The 13,772-nt window shown below is 41.0% G+C and overlaps 1 protein-coding gene and 1 non-coding gene across 2 annotated transcripts; both read right to left on the reverse strand.

The window, feature by feature from the left end:
• Nucleotides 1-216: 216 nt before the first annotated feature.
• Nucleotides 217-3,493, reverse strand: LOC124155034. Its single transcript, XM_046528779.1, has 2 exons — nucleotides 3,238-3,493; nucleotides 217-1,029 (listed from the first exon to the last, which is right to left on the reverse strand). The coding sequence occupies exons 1-2, from the start codon at nucleotides 3,311-3,313 to the stop codon at nucleotides 632-634; spliced, it is 474 nt and encodes a 157-aa protein (XP_046384735.1). The 5' UTR covers nucleotides 3,314-3,493; the 3' UTR covers nucleotides 217-631.
• Nucleotides 3,494-7,684: 4,191 nt separating this feature from the next.
• Trnan-guu lies at nucleotides 7,685-7,758 on the reverse strand. The gene has a single exon. It is a non-coding gene; the product is annotated as a tRNA-Asn (tRNA).
• Between the last annotated feature and the right edge of the window lie 6,014 nt (nucleotides 7,759-13,772).

Raw genomic sequence — 13,772 nt, forward strand, 5'->3', positions numbered from 1 at the left:
AGCTGTCAATGAATGCCAAACTAACAACAGTTATTCGCTAATACATGATCAAGCTACTTCTCAAGAACTCGAGGTAGAAAGGATGCACTTTTTACACCCGCTATGAAGCACGTAGGTAGCCAAGGACATATCGACCAAAATTGAACTGAGACAATCCACTTAAAACCTGAAATGCGAAAAATGATGAACTCGTGCACAAAGAAAACCATAACCTAGTATCATCTTAAAAACTTTAATTGTCAAAATACAATCAATACATAGCAGGGATGAAAAAAGTCACTCAAATTCACAAAACAGACGATTAAATAATAGTTAGTAGCTCTGCCTTCTCACTCACTCACACTCACTGTCATCATTAGGAAACACACATACCTGGACAAAATGCAAAATATCTCACCGACAACGAATCCAACGTTTTCACAGAAAACAGCGTAAATAGTGGAAACGTACAACTTCTACTCCTACCTAACAATGTTGTAATAAATACTAAAAAAATCATCATATCGTTACAATAAATCATCCTTAAAATATAATGCCTGATTCACTGACTGGATCAAGTTTTGAGCGAAAGTTATGGATATAATTAGAAAATGAATTTGATGATCAAAATCAGGACTGTGTCTTGATGAAATTAAGAAGACTGCAGCTGCCTGAAGAGACCCTGAGCTCTGTTCCAATGAAGAGGGATTTTGTTTTCTGCATCGGCTCCACCGTTGGCCATGGCTACGGGCTGGTCGTTCATTTCCCCTCCAAACCTTGAGGTAATGCGGAGAGACTCGCGAGATTCAACGAGTTTGCCAGAATCCTTCACCATGTTCTCATTGACGGACGGCTTCAATCCCATGAGGTCCACGTACGAGAGACTCAGCGCAGGCGCCTGCCCCTCATCGTCCACATAAACTGGCTCCAGCCACACCTCCAAGTCCCTTGCTGGCTCTTTATCCATCCTATCTCCGACCGCCAATGGCCCAGGCTCCGTGCTCACCTCCCGGAGGCTTCGAAAATACCGCTCAATCAGGATTTCCTCATCTAAAAAGGAAATGATACATTTCTTAGGAAAATAATATGGAAATAATGGACACTTAAGCCCAGGTTCTTGAAGGGGAAAATAAATGTGTGATGTATTTCTGTGGCAACCTAGAAGCCTCAGGATAGGTTAGTCTAGGCTCAAAAGAAACTTAATTTCATCTACATATTGCCTGGCAAGCCACCTACAGAAGTGATTGGCAGGGGGGAAATTACTGATGACATCCGTGGCAATGACTGAAGAATAATGAAAATGCAATTATCAGGTCTAGGGGTTTAATAGGGGTCGTCGTAAAATACTTAGGGGTACCATTACTCGCAATCCTTCGTAAGGTAAACAAAAACGCTGAATATGCGGAAAATTTATCCGTAAACTGGGATTCTACACCTACATAATACCTTGCGAGCCGCCTCTAGGGTGTTTGGCAGGGGGTGAAAAATCACCAACATGCAGCATGCAAGAAGACCGCCACATGCACACCACACGGTCATAGAAATATTACGCACACTAGAAAAATATACATGCTTATTCATTAAAAAAATGCTAATGGTTAGTAATTCCTAGAGCAAATAATGCACCCCCCGCCAAGCGCCCAAGAGGGGGATCGAAAGGTGGCTTAGGTAGACGTAGAAGGGTAATATGTAAATATAAATACATTAAAATAATGTCCTGTATGCCATCTTTTAGGTAGGGTGAGAGTTTCATAATACCTTAAAGTTGTGCTAAATGATTAATGGATGTAGAAACCGCTGGCATGTTTTCTGACATTATTTGAACGTATTGTGCAGAAATGTGGTAGGAGTTGTGATTTTGAAACCGCGCAGTATGCCATCTTTCGGGCAGGGTGAAAGTTTTAAGCGGATATTTGCATCTACATAATAACCTGCGAGCCACCTAAAGGGAGTTGCTTTAAAAAATCGGAATAATGCTATCCCATAGCATGTATATACTCCGCGGTAACAATGATTATGATATAGATGGTATTTACTAGGAAAAATAGAAATAATAAGACACAGCAGGAGTAACAAAGCATTTCATCAAAAAGCATTAAAATAAATAATGAATTAACAATAAGGCAAATGTGCCAAAGATCAGCCATGTTAACCACATCAGACGTAAAAAATGTTAAGGCATTACTATTATAGGCATTATAACAGAGTGTTTTCAAAATCACAACACATACCACATTTCCGCACAATACTGCACGATTAGCCGTATAGCACTACTTGAAGGTATTAAAAACCGCGCGGTGTCAATTATTATAATATTTACCACATTCTTGCACAATAATTTCAAAAATGTCTGACACGAAAGGGCAGCAGAAATATTTTTTCCTACTTAAAGAGCAATTACCTTGCTTAAAAATGAAAGCAGCGGAAATACTCAGAATGCACGAGTAATAAATTCTAATAGATAATTCCCTTCTGTGCATTTACTGCCCCAACCCCGCCATGCACTTATTGATACGGCATACAACACAGTATGCAGTTAAGTTAAAGTCGACAATCAGATAGATTAGAAAAAAAATCAAAACTTAACATATTCAACAAAGGTTGAGTTAAAAGCCAGAGTTGTCGCGAACGTTTACACATAGATCAACCCCACCATATATTATTACTGCAACTAAAACAATTACAGTTGATTGCCACCGCCGCAAAACTGCACCCGAGGGGATTTTTGTATTTCAAGGTTAAGCCACTTGAAAATTAACTCAGATGTAGCGGGGTGTATTGAGAAACATCGTACAGTAAGATTGTTTCAGGCGTGAGAATAGGCCAGAATATTACTTGGCACTTTTTCACACTACAAGGTGGTGTCGAGACATAAGAAGCTGTCATAAATTATATAAATTCAAAAAAGCTACATTATACTAAATGCAGTTAGCGAAGTTTTTGATCATGATTAGATCTTCTTAAGAATGTATCCGTCCCTGTTCAGCTGAAGAACTTCATTACCGAAAAAATGAACCTTTCACCACAAAAACACTCGTGAACTCCTGATCTATGCATGTCAACTCGGGCACCAATCATTTGATTGCACAGAACCGCAATAGAATTTCTGCGTGGGGACCAAATATCACAAACATAACAATGAGCAAATGGCTCCACTCAAGAAATACGCGTTCCAACGATGTGAAACAAGAACGGGCATATCACACGGCGGCACATTACGCGAAAGTGGAATGGCGCATGGAAGAAATAATGCCTCACCTAATGGTTTACAGGATACCACAGTGACGCAGAGTAGGAGAGCAGCAGCGATGAGGAAGATAGCGTTCCTTGACATGGCGATGCGCGTACAGATAGACGTCAGTTGAGATTACACACTGATGATGACGGTAGCACTGCAACTAAACGAATGGCATTTGATGCAAACCTCGGAAATCCACTTCTGCTATTCCCCCACGTCACCTCAAAAACATAGAAAAACCCAGCCAGACTGTCTCCACCAATAAAACACTATACTCGTGGCTCTACCCTCCACCCCTCCCCCTTCCACAATCACCTCGTGCGTTGAAACTCCTCCCCCCTTCTCCATTCCTTGTGGGGAACACGTGGTGATGGTCCTTTCTCACTCCCGTCTTACCTTCCCAAGCCGTTTTTCCTACCCTTCCTCATTGTCCGAAAACTTTTCCGGCCGTTTTCTTGCCCTAATGACTCCTCTCTGCTCCGATCCCTGCGGGTGGGTATTCCCTAATCCTGAATGAGTCCTTCCAACGGACTCTCGGTCGTCTTCCCACTGGAAAATCCAAGCCTTGCACGTGTTCAGATTCTCCTCCCGCGCCTCACCCTCATTGCTTATCTTTAGCCCGTTAAACTTCTGTCTCTGGGTTTTCCCGTCTCCCTGTCTGGGATTCACTATAGAAAAGGCAAGTAGTTGGTAACATCAACGTCAAAGGAAGATTTATATTTTCAAGTGATAACCATTTAAATTTCAGATGTCATTCTTTCCTTGAACTGATTTCGATTGTTACGATTTCCCAATTACTTATGGTAAAAATAGTGATTTTAAAGCGAGGATAGGGCAATGGCGTGCTCTTGATCTCTGTCAGACCGGCGAATGAAAACAAAATAACTAAACTAAACCTTCAGTCTGTTCTACAGTCTATCTCTCATATTTTAATTGTATGATCTGATCTACATCTACATAATACCCTGCGAGCCACCTCTAGGGTTTTTCATCTACATCTAAATCTACATAATACCCTGCGAGCCACCTCTATGGTGTTTGGCAGGGGGTGATCAATCACCAGCATGCAGCATGCATTGGACTCCCACATGCATATCCCACATACGATCAATAAGTGATTATAACGGCAGCAATAGAACGCGTAAATAGATTGCATGACTTGTAGTGTGGCCTACTAACCTATGTAAAACTTACTGCATGTTTCTGAATTTCTATTCTATATTCTATTTCTAACAGCATATAGTAGTATAGTTTGTTATTATACGGGACGTTTCTTGGACGGTGTGGTGTGCATGTGGGAGTCCAAATGCATGCTGCATGCTGGTGATTGATCACCCCCTGCCAAACACCCTAGAGGTGGCTCGCAGGGTAATTTGTAGATGTAGATGTAGATGCACACCACACCGTCCAAAAAACGTCACGTATACTAACAAATTATAATACTATACGCTGTTAGAAATAATAATAGAATTAAGAAACATGCATTAAGTTTTACATAGGTTAGTAGGCCACACTACAAGTCATGCACTCTATTTATGAGTTCTATCGCTGCCGTTATCTTATTGATCGTGGAAAAAATGACATTCGGAATCTGTCTGTTCTACCATCTATCTCTCTTATTTCATTTATATGATTCGATCGATGGCTTTTTCTTCATCATAGGAAAATCCACTAGGATTGGTAGAACATTAATAGCTCACGCTTGGCTTCGCTAATTAGTAGGGCCCCCTTCGCTTCTATAGCGTTGGGGTAAAATGATCTACCGTATGTTCGCTGAGAAACGACAATGGAGATGTGTTGACAAGCAGTTACGATAAAGCCAATTTATTAAATTCCTACTTTAAGAGCGTGTTCACGGAGCCTTCCGAAAACTCACACGAGACCGATGACAATCCCTGTATACATAAGATGCCACCTATTGACATTAGTACGCTCGGAATAGAAAATATATTGAAATCGCTTAGTCCAAATAAATCACCTGGTCCAGACGAAATCTCTTCTCGCGTATATAAAGAACTAGCCTCAGAAATTGCCCATTACCTGCAGTTAATGTTCAGTAAATCCATCAAGCAACACGAAGTACCTCATGACTGGAAAATCGCTAATGTAACGCCAATATTTAAAAGTGGAGACAAGGAACAGCCATCTAATTACCGGCCGATATATTTAACGTCCATCTCTTGCAAAGTCCTTGAACACATCGTAGTCAGCTCGGTAATGAAACACCTAGACGCGCAAAACTTATTAATGGGAACTCAACATGGATTCAGGAAAAGCAGGTCGTGCGAAACTCAGTTAGCGCTTTTCGCCCACGATATTTTAGTCTCCGGGGAAGACAACATTCCAGTAGACGCGATTTTTCTTGATTTCAAAAAGGCATTTGATAAAGTACCCCACGGAAAGTTAATGATAAAACTGAAATCTTATGGTCTGGATGAAGATGTCATTTCCTGGATTAGAGAATTTTTGAGCGACCGCGTCCAAAGAGTAGTATTAGACGGTGCAGTCTCCAATGAGGTTAGAGTCACTTCTGGCGTTCCTCAGGGTAGTGTCATTGGCCCACTCCTATTCCTACTTTATATAAACGACATTGGCGAAGTAGTGCAGAGTAAGTTACGATAATTTGCAGACGACGCTGTAGTTTACAGAGAAATCCGTTCCAGCAAAGATATAGATTAACTAACGAATGACCTTGCTGCTATCCAAGCTTGGTGCGATGCTTGGCAGTTAGAATTAAATTTGAAAAAATGCGTCGTAATGAATTTCTGGAAGAAGAATAACTCCCTACTGCGTAACTATATCATTCGGGGCACTCAGTTAAAGGCAGTTGAATCCGTGAAATATCTAGGTGTTAGACTCAATAATGATCTATCGTGGAATAAACATATTCGAGAAATAACCGGTCAAGCTAATCGTAAAATGGGTTTTGTTAAAAGAATATTAGGAAAGTGCGACGACAAAGTGAGAGAAATTAGCTACTTTTCCCTCGTTAGGCCACATCTGGAATACACTGTCAGTGTTTGGGACCCTCATGAAAAAGGCTTAATAACAGAACGCGTGCAAAGAAGAGCTGCCAGGTATGTGAAAGGTCGTTACGATAGTCTTGTTAGTGTAACTGACCTCTTAGATAAACTCGGATGGGAATCTCTGTCGGACCGTAGATTGAAAAATAGACTAAACCTTTTAGATAAATTCAAGAGCAGTGTCTTTTCTGACGAAGTTAACCATATCTTGCGGACGCCAACGTACTACGGAAGATCAGATCATATAAATAAAATAAGAGAGATAGATTGCAGAACAGACAGATTCCGAATGTCATTTTTTCCACGATCAATAAGAGATTATAACGGCAGCAATAGAACTCGTAAATAGATTGCATGACTTGTAGTGTAGCCTACTAACCTATTTAAAACTTAATGTATGTTTCTGAATTTCTATTCTATATTCTATTTCTAACAGCATATAGTAGTATAGTTTGTTATTATACGGGACGTTTTTTGGACGGTGTGGTGTGCATGTGGGAGTCCAAATGCATGCTGCATGCTGGTGATTGATCACCCCCCTGCCAAACACCCTAGAGGTGGCTCGCAGGGTATTATGTAGATGTAGATGTAGATGGGGTGTTTTTTCCCTCGTCCCGTCCCTTCCGTTCCTATCCTTTCCCAGAGGCGTCGGCGGGCTCCCATCGCGGCGGCGCATCTATCCTTTTTCCTTCCTCTCCAGCCCCTCCCCGGGTGATCGGGCATATAAGCCACTGGCTTGGTTCCTGGCCCCGGTGCGTTGCACCTTCGAAGGGTTCGCCCAGAACCCTCATACTTTCTATCAAGAATATCGTAACGAATTTTCACGTACGTAGCAGCTCTTCTTTACACGCGTTCTAACTCGGTTTTTAAGCCTATTTCATGAGGATCCCAAACACTGACAGCGTATTCTACGTGGGGTCTAGCCAGTTGGGGATACAGAAAAAACTTAAGTGGTGGGGGGGGGGGACGCAAAAGATAACTTAAGTTACCTTTACTTTTATCGTAATAAAAATTAATCAAGACACGTGCAAAGTTTAAGAAAGCTTCATTTAAACTGCTTATAGACATATTCAACACAATGCCGCCTGATGATATTAAAAAGTTACAATAATGGTTCTTCATTGTTTGGCAATACGGGCGGCACCGCAAGGTGGGGGGGGGGGGGGCGCCCCCCATATATATCCCCCACTAGGTCTAACGAGGGAGAAGTAGATAATTTCTTTTATTTTGTCGTCGCACTTTCCTAATATATTTTTTAACCCTACCCAGTTTACGATTAGCTTGACCTATGACTTCCCGCTGTTTGTTCCACGATAGATCAATATCTATCTACATCTACATAATACCCTGCGAGCCACCTCTAGGGTGTTTGGCAGGGGGTGATCAATCACCAGTATGCAGCATTAATTGGACTCCCACATGCACACCACATCGTCCACTATAACGCCCCCGAGTGGGCTCGAACCACCAACCTTTCGATTAACAGCCGAACGCGCTAGCCGATTGCGCCACGGAGGCCATTTACATATATTACATATATTTAGATATAGATTAGAGATATTTAAATATATTAGATATATTCAAGAGCAGTGCTTTTTCTAACAAAGTTAGCCATATCTTGCGAACGCCAACATACCATGAAAGATCAGATCATATAAATAAAATAAAAGAGATAATACAAGAATAACTCCCTACAACGTGACTATATCATTCGGGGCACCCAGTTAAAGGCAGTTGAATCCGTGAAATATCTAGGTGTTAGACTCAATAATCATCTATCGTGGAATAAATATATTCGAGAAATAACCGGTCAAGCTAATCGTAAAATGGGTTTTGTTAAAAGAATATTAGGAAAGTGCGACGACAAAGTGAGAGAAATTAGCTACTTTTCCCTCGTTAGGCGACATCTGGAATACGCTGTCAGTGTTTGGGACCCTCATGAAAAAGGCTTAATAACATAGTTAGAACGCGTGCAAAGAAGAGCTGCCAGGTATGTGAAAGGTCGTTACGATAGTCTTGTTAGTGTAACTGACCTCTTGGATAAACTCGGATGGGAATCTCTGTCGGACCGTAGATTGAAAAATAGACTAAACCTTTTAGATAAATTCGAGAGCAGTGTCTTTTCTGACGAAGTTAACCATATCCAACGGACGCCAACGTACTACGGAAGATCAGATCATATAAATAAATAAAAGAGATAGACTGTAGAACAGACAGATTCAGAATGTCTTTGTTTTTCCACGATCAATAAGAGATTATAATGGCAGCGTTAGGACTCATAAATAGATTAGGTGACTTGTATTATAGACTACTTACTTATGTATGTCTTAATGCATGTTTCTGAATTTTACTATTATTTCAAAAAGTATGTGGTAGTATAGCGGTGAATTCTTCTCGGGTTTCCATCCGGGTGAGCTCCATCTCCATCTGGAGCTCACCCGGAGATGGAGCTCACCCGGATGGAAACCCGAGAAGAATTCACCGCCATCATACGCCGGGAAAAAGTGAAATCTTACATGTGGTAGTATAATTTGTTAGTATGCGTGACGTTTTTTGCCGTGTGGTTAGCATGTGGGAGTCCAATTGTATGCTGCATGCTAGTGATTCATCACCCCCTGCCAAACACCCTAGAGGTGGCTCGCAGGGTATGATGCCGCACAATTGCATAAGAGAGATAGAATGCAGAACAGACAGATTCCGAATGTCATTTTTTCCACGATCATTAAGAGATTATAACGGCAGCAATAGAACTCGTAAATAGATTGCATGACTTGTAGTGTAGCCTACTAACCTATGTAAAACTTAATGCATGTTTCTGAATTTCTATTCTATTTCTAACAGCATATAGTAGTATAGTTTGCTATCATACGGGACGTTTTTTGGACGGTGTGGTGTGCATGTGGGAGTCCAAATGCATGCTGCATGCTGGTGATTGATCACCCCCTGCCAAACACCCTAGAGGTGGCTCGCAGGGTATTATGTAGATGTAGATGTAGATGCCGATTTGGATGAGGTTGCTCGCAGGGTATTATGTCATTCTTAAAATGTCATTCTCCCCTCGTATAACGTTGTCTCAATTGATAGGATTAATGGCATCGCTCGCTAGTATCACTCATTGCATGTTTTTTTTCCATAGTTTTAACCTTGCATGTATTTGCTCTAGGAATTACTAACCATTAGCAATTTTTTTATTTTTTAATGAATAAGCATGTATATTTTTCTGGTGTGCGTAATATTTCTATGACCGTGTGGTGTGCATGTGGCGGTCCTCTTGCTTGCTGCATGTAGGTGATTTTTCATCCCCTGCCAAACACCCTAGAGGTGGCTCGCAGGGTATTATATAGATGTAGATTATTTATAGCAGATTCAAATAGCGGTGGATTCATTGAAAATTGACAACAATAAATATAATGCATCGATTCCGCGGATATTAATGAAATATATTATACTGAGCAAACTTCTTTGTTTTTAGTGTCTCCAATACTCTACCTCGACTTGGTAGGAATTTCCGACCGTTAGACTTTTCCAAGCTATTATTTTCCTTCTGGATTTTAGAAATGCATGCTCCATTCTCACATAGACGGACGACCAAACATGCTTCTGGTTTCGTCAAAGGCATTATTGTGAATCCAAGATCCCCATGCTTGAACTTCCACAAAGTCTATTGTGTTCCTCAACACCACAGCCATTAGCGACGGGAACGAGAAAGAGTGGAGGCTTGAGAAATCCCATTGCACTTACGTTTTCCATTCATCCTCGGGATTTCCCAAAGAGAATGCACACCACCTCGTTGCGGGAAATCCCAGGACTTCGCCGTCCGATTTCTCCCTGGCCCACACGTTTCTGTGGAAGGGGTGAAGGGTCTGTCTCATGGACGTTCTTTTTTGGGTATTCTCCTCCGTTTTCCCACGCTCCTCTTAAATACTGCATATTCATTAAATAATTTCTTTAGACATTTATAATTTACCGTTTTTAAATTTTCATCAACATCACTGATGAGAAATCCCAAGATTATTTTCTACATCTACATCTTTGAACCACCGTGCAAGCCACCTTAAGGCTGTGTGGCATGGGTTGATTCCATACTATGCATACAGCACTCATCCTAGCCTTAATCTGAAAGGCGCTCGTACTAGCAAATTATCTGTCATGTGGTAGCATTTGCAGTGCTCTAAATTTCTGTATCTTTGCTTCACTGTAATGTAGTCGATTAGGTATCCCTTAAGATCTCCTGGCATTTTCTAATGGGTTTGTGAATAATGTACTGGCAACCACTAGTTTGAGTTCAGTGCAGAATTTAATAAGTATTTCTCCTCTTTCATTTCGGTTTCCTAATACTAATTATCCTATTGCTTCTATTGGCATGGGTGACCATACCGGGAATAATTTAGAATTAATCCCGCCTGTGGAGCTCTAGGGGTCATAGGAACATAAATAAAATAAGAGAGATAGATTGTAGAACAGACAGATTCTGAATGTCATTTTTTCCTAGATCAATAAGAGATTATAACGGCAGCAATATAACTGGTAAATAGATTGCATGAATTGTAGTGTAGCCTACTAACCTATGTAAAACTTAATGCATGTTTCTTAATTCAATTATTATTTCTAACAGCATATAGTAGTATAGTTTGTATTATACGGGACGTTTTTTGGACGGTGTGGTGTGCAAGTGGGAGTCCAAATGCATGCTGCATGCTGGTGATTGATCACCCCCTGCCAAACACCCTAGAGGTGGCTCGCAGGGTATTATGTAGATGTAGATGAACGCGCAAGCCTTTCCACCGCGACAAGGTTGTAGCCCAGGGAAAGGGGAGTATTTATAGCTGTAAAAAATTCAATCGTAACCCAAGCGGTAACCGTAACTGAGACCAGCGTTGATTCTGTGTGGTGCTCAATTAGTTTTCCAAAATCCAAATCTATATTAGTATGCACGTATTATAGACCACCAACGTAATGAACAGCAATGCATCCAAGTATCCTGAAAGAAACTTAATTGTAGGAGGAGATTTCTACGTACCTTCTGAAGATTGGAGACGCATATCTTCATTCCTGATTGGAGAAGTAAATTGATTTGCGAGGCACTATTACACACCTTTACATAAAATTCATTGTCTTAAATGTCATCCGTACCCAACCGAGGAGAAATTATTCTTAATTTATTAACGACAAATATACCTCATGAGGCAATAAACGTGATCACAATGGAAGGAATAGGTTACCATAGACTCATAAATGGATTAAAGGATTTGTAGTGTGGCCTACTTGCCTATGTAAAACTTAATGCATGCTGCATGCTGGTGATTGATCACCCCTGCCAAACACCCTAGAGGTGGCTCGAAAGTTATTATGTAGATTGTTATTCCGTATTTAATTTTGCCCTCTCCGGTCTTCTAGTCACCTAAAATAATAAGATTTTATTCTCTTTTCACCTGTTTGATTACGTCTGCATCTACATATTACCCAGAAAGATACCTACAGAGGCGTTTAGCTGGAATAACTTCCGTTATGTCTTGGTAGACGTCTTCTTGATAATACTAATATCGAAGCGTAGTGCATGTTCGTGGAAGTAAGTGTTGAGCATGGTGGTGAAACTTCACCCTATGCCAAACACCTCATCTACATACATCTACATCTACATAATACCCTGCGAGCCACCTCTAGGGTGTTTGGCAGGGGGGGAGTAAATATAAAAATATACCTCTGTTGGTGGATCGTAGGGTGATACCTATATAAATGTAGATATTCTACTTCTTCATTTTCTGACACAGGCATATGAACCTGCACCACTATGAGGCTACTGATTTAGTTTCCATCTTCACCATTAATATCCTTTCATTAAAAAGCAGGAAGATTTTCACACGCATCCCAGCTTTCTTTTCTATTCATTACCTCCACTCCAGTATTTAAAATTAGCGATCCTGTGTGTAATCACGGCTACGGATTCCAAAACCACCGCGCGTATCTAGCGCATTATCTCCTACGGAATGCGAGCAATGCATGGTGATTGCGGCACCTTCGTTGGGTCATATTCTGTGCGCTCGTATAGCACGATGTGGGTTGAGCTCTAGGGGAGCTGAAAAGACTAGTAAGCCAAATGCGGTCGGCAATTAGCAGCCACGACGGTCTATTCTCTTCCGCGCCACATGCGAGCAAAGGGCCACCACCCAAGGGTGCCTCCTGCTACGGCTGCGATCAGCCGAACGGAACCGACGAAATTCAGTGCTTTGTAACCACGATACAATCCTGCATCCTCCCTCTTTGTTTGTATCTACATAATACCCTGCGAGCCACCTCTAGGGTGTTTGGCAGGGGGTGACCAATCACCAACATCCAGCGTGCAAGAGGACTGCCACATGCACACCGCACGGTCATAGAAATAATACGCATACTAGCAAAATATGCATGTATATTCATTTAAAAAAAATGACCAATGGTTAGTATTTCCTGGAGTAAATACATGCAAGGTTAGAACTAAGGAAAAAAACATGCAATAAGTCATCCTAGCGAGCGACGCCATTAACCCTATCAATTAAGACAACGTTGTTATCCTTAACAGTACGAGGGAAGAATGACATTTTAAATCTCTCTGTTTTGCAGTCTATTTCTCTAATTTTCTTATCATGATCACGTCTGCTATAGTACGATGGTAAACGAAGGATATGATTCACGTCGTCTGGGAAAATATCTTCTCCGAATTTCCTAAGTAAGTTAAGCCTGAACTTCGATCTACGCTCCTGTAAAGATTCCCACCCTAACTCGTGTAACATACGGGAAACGCTGCAATTTTTGTCGTAACAACTTGATTTCAGCTATTAGACCTACTTCGAAAGGGTCCCATACGCTAGCAGCACATTCTAAGTGAGCTAGCAGCATATTCAGGCCTCGCTAGAGTCAGGAAGCTTACTTTTTTCACCTTTTTTGGGCATTTATCGAGAAGTCTTTTTACAAATTCCAGTTATGGTTTGTAACAATGCGAGAAGGATATACACGATTCAAACACCATTACAACCTGCTCCCTCGCGAAATCACACTGCGCTGGGTTCATTGATTTTTAAGAGGTCTAAGCTAAAAAGTTTAGATCTAGGACAGCCTGATTTGGGCTTGGTAAAATAGGCATGGCTGTAGTTAATAACTAGTGATAATAAATTGTAAATAATAACTGGATGATTTTTTTGCATATTATTACTCATGCGTGAATCACACACTACCCTAACATTTCGTATTTCTATCACTAATCAGTGGTTAAATTGGCACTAGTATACATCTACATCTACATAATACCCTGCGAGCCACCTCTAGGGTGTTTGGCAGGGGGTGATCAATCACCAGCATGCAGCATGCATTTGGACTCCCACATGCACACCACAGCGTCCAAAAAACGTCCCGTATACTAACAAACTATATTACTATATGCTGTTAGAAATAATAATTGAATTAAGAAACATGCATTAATTTTTACATAGGTTAGTAGGCTACACTACAAGTCATGCAATCTATTTACGAGTTCTATTGCTGCCGTTATAATCTCT

Source organism: Ischnura elegans, chromosome 3 (genome assembly GCF_921293095.1).
Source record: "Ischnura elegans chromosome 3, ioIscEleg1.1, whole genome shotgun sequence".
Lineage (NCBI taxonomy): Eukaryota > Metazoa > Arthropoda > Insecta > Odonata > Coenagrionidae > Ischnura > Ischnura elegans.

Coding starts and splice junctions, on each gene's coding strand:
- LOC124155034 (XM_046528779.1), bottom strand. CDS start 3,313: ATGTCAAGGAACGCTATCTTCCTCATCGCTGCTGCTCTCCTACTCTGC. Junction 1,030..3,237: donor GGTATCCTGTAAACCATTAG/GTGAGGCATTAT, acceptor TTTCCTTTTTAG/ATGAGGAAATCCTGATTGAG.